The sequence below is a fragment of the Myotis lucifugus genome, unplaced genomic scaffold (genome assembly GCF_000147115.1).
Source record: "Myotis lucifugus unplaced genomic scaffold, Myoluc2.0 scaffold_254, whole genome shotgun sequence".
NCBI lineage: Eukaryota > Metazoa > Chordata > Mammalia > Chiroptera > Vespertilionidae > Myotis > Myotis lucifugus.
This window is the reverse complement of record NW_005871302.1, coordinates 340,386-350,352: the sequence shown is the minus strand read 5'-3', so window position 1 is coordinate 350,352 and position 9,967 is coordinate 340,386. Positions and strand designations below refer to the sequence as shown.

The following is a 9,967-nucleotide window of genomic DNA, read 5'->3' as shown; positions in this document are numbered from 1 at the left end:
GCCAGCCCCCTACGGCAGTTCCTACCAAGTCCTCAGGCCACAGTCCCCCCGCGCCCTGGTCTGGCTTCCATCTGACCTACATCCTCTCCTCTGTGGCTCTCACGGTGCTGACACACGCCCAGCCCCAAGGCACCCATCCGCAGGCTCTCCCTGCCCCACCCTCTGGGCCTTGATGTCTGTTGTAGGGCCTGCCCCGGGCCTGGGCCTTCAGAGAAGCAGCTACAGTCCTGAGTGGAGCTTTCCATCCACCGGAAGGAGGGCTCGCTCAAGCACCGTCCTCATGCGTGAAGTCCCGGCTCCCAGGGAAAGTGGAGGAAGCTGGCGTTGGAACGCTGCATTATTGTGCCAGAGCAATACATGCAGAGGAAGAAGCACTCCCGTCCCATAACAATTTCCACCAGCTTCACCATCACCACCCCATCACCAGTGTCCCTACACCCATCGCCTCCACCAGCACCACAGCCTTCGTTTCCATAGCACCATCATTACAGGACCCACTCCACCATCACCACAGCCAACCCCTCCACCGTCACCACAACCCTCAACTCCACTGTCATCATCACTACAATTACCCCCTCCACTACATCCACCACCTCTACCAGCGGCAGCCATCACCATCTCCGATGGCTCGCCCTTTCTCTTCTAACACAAGCAGGAAGAGCAGCGTTTTCGGGGTATCAGTGTTACCTCATCAAAATTATTTTTCACTCCCACACACTTCTCCCCTCTCCCTACGAGAAGTTCCGTAAGATGGGAAGAAAGGCACTCGTCCAGGAGTCACGAAACCTGGGGAGAGAGTTTCAGGGCCCAAGGAACAATATTGGGTGGATCCTAGTCCCTAGAGGGTCCCACAGAAACACCTTTAATAACCTTGGGGGGGGGGCTCGCTGGTTTGCCTGTGGACTGAAGGGTCCCGGGTTCGATTCCAGTCAAGGGGACATGCCTGGGTTTGCAGGCTCGATCCCCAGTAGGGTGTGTGCAGGAGGCAGCTGATTAATGATTCTCTTTCATCGTTGATGTTTCTATCTCTCTCCCTCTCCCTTCCTCTCTGAAATAAATATATATATATATTTAAAAAAAAAATAACCTGGGGAGGAGGGAACATTTTCACATTCCTGTCTTCCTCAGACTCTCCTGGGCTGAGATCAAGAGACTTATGACCTTGGATAAGTTAATTGTCAAACCAAATCTCAGTTTCTTCACCCGTAAATGGAAATGATGACTCCCGCCCATCTTGTCTCTGACAGCTGTTAAGAAGCTCACAAGATGTGAGACTCAGCTCACCCTCTCTCCCATCCCACCCCATCCCACCTTCTTCCAGGCCTGGAGGTGTCGAAGCCCTCCGGCCAGGCTGAAGGACGCTGAGCAAGAGTCCAGAGTCCCAGGGGCTCGGTAGGCCAGTCGACTTGAGAAATCGAAGCTTAGGAATGAGGCCTTGAGCAGCAGAGGGTGGGAGAATATTCTCAACCCATTCCTACCACCAACTCACTCCCCGACAGTGGTCAGGTGCCTCACTCGTCTCCTATATGGTTGGTCACAGGTTCCTCCAACTTGCAGGAATCAAGGGGACAGAAGGGAATATATTCACTGAGTCTCTCCTTATGCAGCAGCCAGTTCATTGAACCAGTCCTTTGAGATATAAAATGTTCTTTCCAATTTGATACTTGAAGGAAACGGGGCTTGAAGAGGTTTGGTGATGGCTCCTTGGTGGGAGGCCAGAGCCGGGTCTCCTGACGGCAAAGCGCAGACTGTGGTCTCCGTCCCTCCATCTCGCTTATCACTCGTCCAGGGAAACGGAGGACACACAGGAAGAGGATGGGCAAAGGGGAGAGGGGGAGGGAGGGCTCAACTTCACCCTAAAAGTCTAGAATCACCACCAGCTGGAATCCCAAAATAGCCCCTGATTTACATAACACTTTGCTGGGAAGGAACAGGGAGTAAAGATGGGCCTGGTGCCGAACCTAGACCCCCCAAAAGATCACCGACCATTCTGCTCTCAGAGGACAGCGTCCAAGACCCCAAATTCCCCTAAAGACCATCCTACCTTGAAATATGCACAGCGTCACCGTGTCCCTCCCCCATCCCAGACACCTCTGACCTGCGCCACTTCCCTGCCATTAAGTACAAATTGAAAGGAGACTTTTTTGTCAGTCATGTTGGCAAAATGTTTCAAGATTGGTAATAATTTATGTCATGTTGACGGGCCTGTGGGACACCGATCCTCGCGTACACTACCGGTGGGGGTGGTGTAAATTGGTACCACCTTTTAGGGGGGTTCTCCGGCCATGCCTTGTACCCATCAGGATGCAAAATGTACTCCCGATCACGGGGTCCCCTCCTCCCACCAACCTCAGACCCACTTCGTAGAAATCAAACGGCCATTAGCGAACAGCCAAACAGAAAGCAAAGCTGGTTTCACCTGCCCTAGGAGAAATAAAGTCAGTCGGCCCAAATGAAAGCGGCCTTAAAGCTAAAAATACTTTTGAAAGATTTAGAAAGTTCTTGGAATTGGGAATGGAGAGAAGGGAAAAACCCCAATAGCTGTGAGGCCAGCGATGGAGGAGTGTGTGGGCCCACGGTGGCTCTATCCACCCCTAACTTCACACACATGTACACAAATGCAAACCGAGCTGCTTAACAACAGACCTTCCCAAAGTTATCTTAATTATAACAATCAAATAATCACACCCAGAAACGTGGGGATTGCCAGCAATTAATGAACACCCACACGCCCACACACACAGACACCAGCCTCTCTCTTCCTCTACTGAGAATGTCGAGCGTCAACTACTAATGCTCGCCAACACATTCACAGTGCAAATACAGTCCCGCACGGAAACACAACACAGGTCTGAGGTGGGCACCCTCAGACACCCCACGTCCCCACAAACACACAGACTTGAACACAAAGGAGATCTCAGTTTCACCCAGGTAGTCAGTCAATCGGTTGCTCCTCCATTTCCCCCTCCCTGCTCCGCACCTGAGCTGCCTGGATCTGTCTCTGGGCCCGGAGTCACCGCCTGCTCCCTGAAGGAGACTATGACTGTGTTGTGGTCCACACTGGGGGGTGGAACTCGGGTGGGAGGGAGAGGAAGGATCTGGGAGCAAGTGAGTCAGCTCCACGCAAAAGGCTGTGGGGCTGTGGGTGGGCCTGGGCTGGAAGGATTTTTCAAAAAGGAAGAGGGCCGTGGGTGATGTGGTGGTGACTGGCAGGTCACTGGAACCCACAGAGGGACAGGCCAGCCTGCCAAAGCAGAAGGACAGAAAGGGAGCTGTCCTCTGAGCCCAACGCTTACTTCTCAGAAGCCAGTGGCAGAAGAAAATGGCTGCCAACTCCCCAGATCACTGGCGCCCAAGCTCAGATACGGGGTGATTCAGGGCTGGGGGGACTGAATTGGGGGTGGTGTGTCCTCTGTCCCTTCCACCCACCATGCGGACCCTGAGGCCTGATCCAAGGGGAGGAATCAAGGGATATGGGGAGGGACCACTGTGCTCTTCCAAACGAGAGCCGCAGTGCCTGAAGGAGTCCCTCGGGGTGGGTCACAGTGTGATGACTGGCGCTGCCGGTGTGGCTCAGTGGTGAGTGCCAACCTATGAACCCAGAGGTCACTATTCCTGTCAGGGCACATGCCCAGGTTGCGGGCTCAATCCTCTGTGGGGGGCGTGCAGGAGGCAGCCATTCAATGATTCTCTCTCATCATTGATGGTTCTCTCTGTCCCTTCCTCTTTGACATTATATATTATATATATGTGTATATATATAAATATACATATTTTAAAAAGTGTGAGGATTGTAAAACACACACCACACACACACACACACACACACACACACACACACGAGCACGCACGCTTATGAAACAATCAGGGAAATTTGATGATATTTAGGCATTTCTTTTCAGGTTTGCAAATGGTATTGTGTTTATTTTTTCAGTCATTTTTTAGAGGTACATAAAGGAATATTGAAGGATGAAATATTATTGTGTCTAGGATTTATTAATTCTTTGCACTATCACTAATACAGTTGCAGACCAGAGAGGTAGAAGTGAAGTGAGGATAAAGAAGAAACAAGACTGGATTCGCGCTGATAACTGTAGAAGCTGGGTATGGATCGATGGAGGGAGGTCCCTTACATTTTTCTCTTCACTTTTGTATATACAAATTGACCTTTGACAACACAGGGGTTAGGGGCCCCAAACCCTGTGCAATTGAAAATTCACTTATGACTTTTGACTCCTCCAAAACTTAACTACTAATAGCCTACTGTTGACTAGTAACTGAAGCCTAACAGATAACAGAAACAGTCCATTCACATATATTTTATCTGTGGTATGTATATCCTGTATCCTTATAGCAAAGCTAGAGAAAAGAAAATGTAACTAAGAACATCATAAGGACGAGTAAAGGCATTTATAGTATTGATTTTTTTAAAAGGGTGTATACGTTAAGACGCTCAGTTCAAACTCATACTGTTTGAGGGTCAGCTGTACTGAAAAAAAATTTTTTTGTTAATCCTCACACGAGGATATTTTCCCCATTGATTTTTAGAGAGAGTGTGAGGGAGGGAGAGAAGGAAGGAAAGAGAGAGAGAGAAACATCGATGTGAGAGAGACACATTGACTAGTTGCCCCCCGCACGAGCCCTGACTGGGGCCCGGGATTGAGCCTGCAACCCAGGTACGTGCCCTTGACCAGGAATCAAACCCACAACCCTTTGGTTCGTGGGCTGATGCTTTAACCACTGAGCACACCAGCCAGGGCTATTGGAATTTTTCATAATTAAAAAAAGTAAGTGTATGGATCTAAGAAGGAGACAACAAAACTTGTCAAGAGAGAATGATTCAGCAGGAACATAAAGGAAAGAAGGAGGCTGGAGGGGCAGAGATGGGGACCCACACTCAGCGATGCATCCCCTGAAATACCTCCCTCAACAGCCTGTGGGCAGACCACAGCCGGCCCAGCGCCCAGCAGGTCCCTGACGTTCTGGCTGACGCTCCCTCCACCTCATCTCTCACGCCTGACAGCAGGCTGTGGGGAGAGCCAGGTCCCAGGGAAGGAAGGCTTCCTGACCACACACAGGGTGGAGGCCCCGGTTCGGTCTCTGTGTGACTGAGTGTAAACCGTTTACTACCCCTGTGCCTCGGTGCCCTCGGCTGTATAATGGGGACACCGCTTGACCTACCTAGCGCACAGAGAAATGATGGAAGTGAAAGCGCTCTGAATGCATCAAGGCCTTCGGACAGGGTGGGTGCTGTTTTGACTCCTGGCGCTGGGAGGAACCCAGGCAGGTACCAACTGGGTTCTGATGCCAGTTCTGCCAGTGACAAGTGTGCTGTGTAACCTCGGAAGAGTCTCTCACCGTCTCTGGGCCCATTTCCTTGACTGCAGGGAGGGGACTGAACAAGATCTTCGGGGTCCCCTCAATTCAAACACCCTGGGACTAGAAGCCTGGGCTTGGGGGAGCAGAGAGGAACTACCAGAAGGCTTAGGAGATGAAGGTCGTGCCACTGAAGACAATGCCAACATTCCTGGGTCCATCCCCGGGAAAGAGGAACAGCTCAGCCACTTGAGCCAACTGTGGTTGGTGGCCATGTCCCTCAATCCCAGGCCACCCCGCAGAAATCAGGAGGGAAGAATGTTCCAGCAATATCCAGATTGAATGCCAACCCCCAGGCCCCGTGTGGCCTCCCCCCTCATCCTCCCCAAGCCCCACACTTGGTATCAACACTTCCCAGGCCCACTGACGACACAGCCCCTCCACCAACAGGTCCTTGCTGGTCCCCTGCCCGCCCCGGCCTCCGGGGAAGGTGGGCGCACACTCCCACATGTCACACACAGGCAGGGCTGCTCAGCGTCCTGCTTACTAAACAAATACCACACAAGTGGAGTTTCTCTTTCTTCCCCCACGCAAGAGGCTCTCCCCGGAAGCCACACACCCGGCCCCAAGCCTACCCCACACGTACGGAGCTCAGGGGGCCCTAAGCCATGGGTTCCGCGGGCTGGACCCGTGAATCTGCTGACAGGCTCTCAGGGGACAGACCTCAAAGGGTACAGAATACGGGACTGACCCATGGGTTAGCTTCGCCTGCTTGTGCCCATGGGCATTTGTGCCCTCCGGTAAAGGCCTGTGTTTGGAAGGCATCTGTGCCCCACACACTCGTTACCAACCCCCCAACACACACACACACACACACACACACACACACCCCAGACGTAGGAACTCAAAGTACTACCGGAAAGGAAACTTGGCCACTGTGTCTCCCCATGTCACCAAATCCTAGTCTCACCGCCCCTCCCAAAGCTGACCTGCGAACAACAGCGGCAGCAGGGCTGGGGGAGGTGGGCACCCGGGACCCCCCCCCCCATGAGCACCGGGTCAGCACCGGTTCCATTGCAAGACTCTGCCCTCCCCTTCCATTTCCCCACACGCAGGGCTAAGAGGTGTCCTGCCCAGTCAGACCCTCAGCACTGCACCCCCTCTGCCTACTGCGACCCCAACTCAGGCAGAAAGCGGGGCGCACCCCAGTTCTGGGCGAACCCCCAAACCAAGGCAACGCTCATTGCACCCACTCTCCTCCATCCCCCTTTTGAGTTCTGCCTGTTGGTGTAATCTCCCAACAGCACCCAGAACTTTTCACTCCCATCTCCCTCCTCTAAGCCCTGAACCAAAACAGTGAGGGAGACACTAGCAACATGGAGAGAGAGACAGAGAGAGAGAGAGAGAGAGAGAGAGAGAGAGAGAGAGAGAGAGATTGATTGATTGATTAAAACACGCGCCGAGCTGAGCTGGGGCGGGGGGACCCGGCGAGCCGCGCGCCGCACTCACCGGCCCTGCTTGGTGATGATCATCTCCGTCTGGTGCTGGTTGAACTTGGACCACAACAGGTGGTTGTTGAGCGCGACCCTGAGCTTCCCCGACACCTCCAGCCCGGCCGGCAGCGCATAGTCCTCGCGGGGCGCGGGGTAGAGCCCGGCGCGCGGGTCCGGGGCCGCGTAGCCATCCGCGGGCGCGTAGCCCTCGGCGCCAGGCGTCGGCGGGAAGGGCTTGCCGGGCCCCGGAAGCCTGGCGGCCTGGGGCCGGGGCGGGTAGGCGTAGGTTCCGATGAAGCGGCCGGGCGGGGCGGAAGCCCAGGGCGCCCCCCGGTGTAATGCGCCCCAAGGCCGGCGCCCCCGGGAAGCTCGGCTGCGTCTTGTGGGCCCGGGTTCCGGAAAAAAGTAGCTGTTCTGCGGGTCGGGGCCGGGTGCCCGGGCCCTCGTCGCTCGCTGGCAGCGGCTCCGTGCCCGTCAGCATGGCTCTGCCGCCGGCTCCAGGATGCCCATAAGGAGCGGGCGGGCACCTTTCCGCGGCCGTCGGGGCCGGCCCCCCCCCCCTTCCCCAAAGGGCCTGGCCCAGAGGTCCGGGGCTGGAGGGCGGGGCGGGGCGGGGCCCCGGGGCGGGGGCCCCACCGTAAGGCGGACTCCGGACGCCTGGGGTCCTGTGCCCGCGTGGGGGGGCGCGCGGCGGCTCCCGGGCTCCCCTCTCCAGCGGCCCGCTGTCAGGCGCGTCGGGCGCCTTTGCTGTAGCTTATGAAGCTCCCCGCGCGCCCCCACCCGCTGCCTCGGCCCCGCCCCGCTCACCCCGCCCCCTCGTGGCTAAGGCTTGACAAGTTCTACCCCGGGCGGCTCGGACTAGAAGGGCCACGGGGTGGAGGGGGAGTCCCTGCGAGCCCGGTTCGCGCTGAACGACTTTGCCTCCTGGGAGATCAGCCCCTCCGCCGGTACCCAGCCTGTTTCCCTTCTCTGGACCCTCGTGGGACCCCCGCCCACCTTGGGAGGCTCAGCTCGAAGGCCCCCTCCTACAGGGAGCCCTTGGCGATGGCTCAGCTGGGACGCAGGCTCAGTGCCATTGCCACCTTGAACGGCCAACAGACATTCCTGGATGCCCACTGCGTGTCAGGGGCTGCTGTGCAAGTGGCTTTGCATGAAGTGTTAACACACTCCCCTCCCCAGAGGCCCAGGTGGGCCGTGTCACATGCATCTTGTTCCTCTAGGCCAGTGGTCGGCAAACTCATTAGTCAACAGAGCCAAATATCAACAGCACAACGATTGAAATGTCTTTTGAGAGCCAAATTTTTTAAACTTAAACTATATAGGTAGGTACATTGTTACTAACTTAATTAGGGTACTCCTAAGGCTTAGGAAGAGCCACACTCAAGGGGCCAAAGAGCCGCCTGTGGCTCACGAGCCGCCGTTTGCCGACCACGGCTCTAGGCCCAGGGCGGACCTGGAACCTGGCTCCTTGGGGAATACATACATCTGGCCACAGCCTCTTGCAGGCCCTGGGCCAGGCTGGGCCCACAAAAGCTCCCTCACTGGGCCCGGCGCCAGGGGCACTAGCAGGGCACTGGCTCCGTGCCTGTCACTCAGGGGTGTGTGACCCGGGCAAGTCACTTCCCTTGCCTGACAGTCAGCCTCGGTGCCTCAGTGATGGGAATGGGTCTGCTTTTCAGAGGGGCGGTGAGCCTTACCTGAGCAGGGGTACCCCTGCAGCACCTTCCAACCTCTCATTACGCCTCGATGGGAAAGCTCTTTGAACAGATTCGGAAGCCGCTGACAGGAAGGAAACCTGCCCCATGCTCTGAAGGGCTGTCAGGTGCGAGGACCACGGCTTTCCTGTCTCTAGTTTTCCTTTTCTGCTGACTCATGTAGTAATATTCCTTTTATGATGAAAACGCTCCTTTTCCCCCAATTGAAAATAGCATCTCTGGGAGTTTTCCTGTATATAACGATAAAACATACTCATCCAGAAAACTTAGGCAGTAAAAGTAAAATCAGGACCGTAGAAATCCTCCCAATTTAGGATTCACTTTCCCGTGGCCACCCTTCCAGGCACCCAGCCTGTCTTGTGTGTGTGTGTGCGCGCGCGCGCACATGCGTGCCCACGTGTGTGCATGTGCATGGGTGCACATGCACACACACACCAACAGGTAATTTTATACAAACACCACACGTTCTGCTTTGTAACGTGTTTTTCTCTTTCACTCCACAAGGTGTCATGGAATTTTTTGCATGTCAATATGTAGATAAAGATTTACATGTGAAAAGAGTGTTTTGAAAAATACTTTCATCTGGTAAAGGCGAGCCTTTCCTCTCCCTGCCTCCCCAGCCCTCTTCAGTTCTCCCCTGGGGGCTGGCCCCATCTCCACGCCTCTGTCCCAGCCCCACAGGACTTCACCCTTAGGCGTCCATGGGGACTCTCTGCTCCCAACTAGAGCTGAACCAAGAGGCGGGTTGGCAGGTGAAGGCAAAGCTGGGGACCCCAGGGGGCGGGCATGACCCAGGGAGGGTGGGGGGAGAGAGAATCAGCACATCCCCTGAGGGAGGAGGCCAGATACTTGGCGGCACCAGAACCGGGGAAAGGCCCCCTCCCACCCTTTTACCCATCATTCCCTCATGCTTTAAGGGAGGCGGAAGTTTCTGCCTGCTATTCCAAGTGGGGCAGCATTGCTCGAAAGAGAGGGTGACCATGGGATCCTTGGCTACATGGGATCCTTTTGGGAAACATGTGAGATTCCAGTAAGATGTCCCTGAATGACTGTCCCCCGGAGACACGAGGCTGTTGAACGCCGACACCTCTTTGGGGGGAACTTTGCTAAGTGCTGGGCTGTGGAAGGCCAAAGGGAGTGTGGTCCTCCCTTGCTCTCCCCCTCCTCTTTCCCACACTAATCTTCAGGTCAAATGACCCCTCCCCCTGCCTCTGAACAGGAGGGATTAGGCATCTCAGTATCGGGTCCACCCGGGGGCAGGTCCCCGGAGGGAGAGGGTGGCTGGGGGCGGTATTCCTATAACCTGATCGACTGTCAGAGGGTCTTACAACCTGGCTCATCAACCACAGATGGCTCACCCCCCTCCCTCCAATGTCTTCCACCCAAAAAAGAAAGTGCTTGTGAAAAGCGGGGGCTGAGTGGCCCCGGTGTCACCGCTGCCAG

General features: G+C 55.4%; 1 protein-coding gene across 1 annotated transcript in view; it reads right to left on the bottom strand.

Moving 5' to 3' along the window:
* The window catches only part of TBX21 (T-box 21), a 10,029-nt gene extending 2,739 nt beyond the window's left edge, over positions 1–7,290 (bottom strand). The window contains 2 exon segments of the mRNA XM_006098963.3: positions 6,826–7,247; positions 7,249–7,290. Of these exon segments, the coding sequence (XP_006099025.1) occupies positions 6,826–7,247; positions 7,249–7,290 (464 nt within the window).
* Between the last annotated feature and the right edge of the window lie 2,677 nt (positions 7,291–9,967).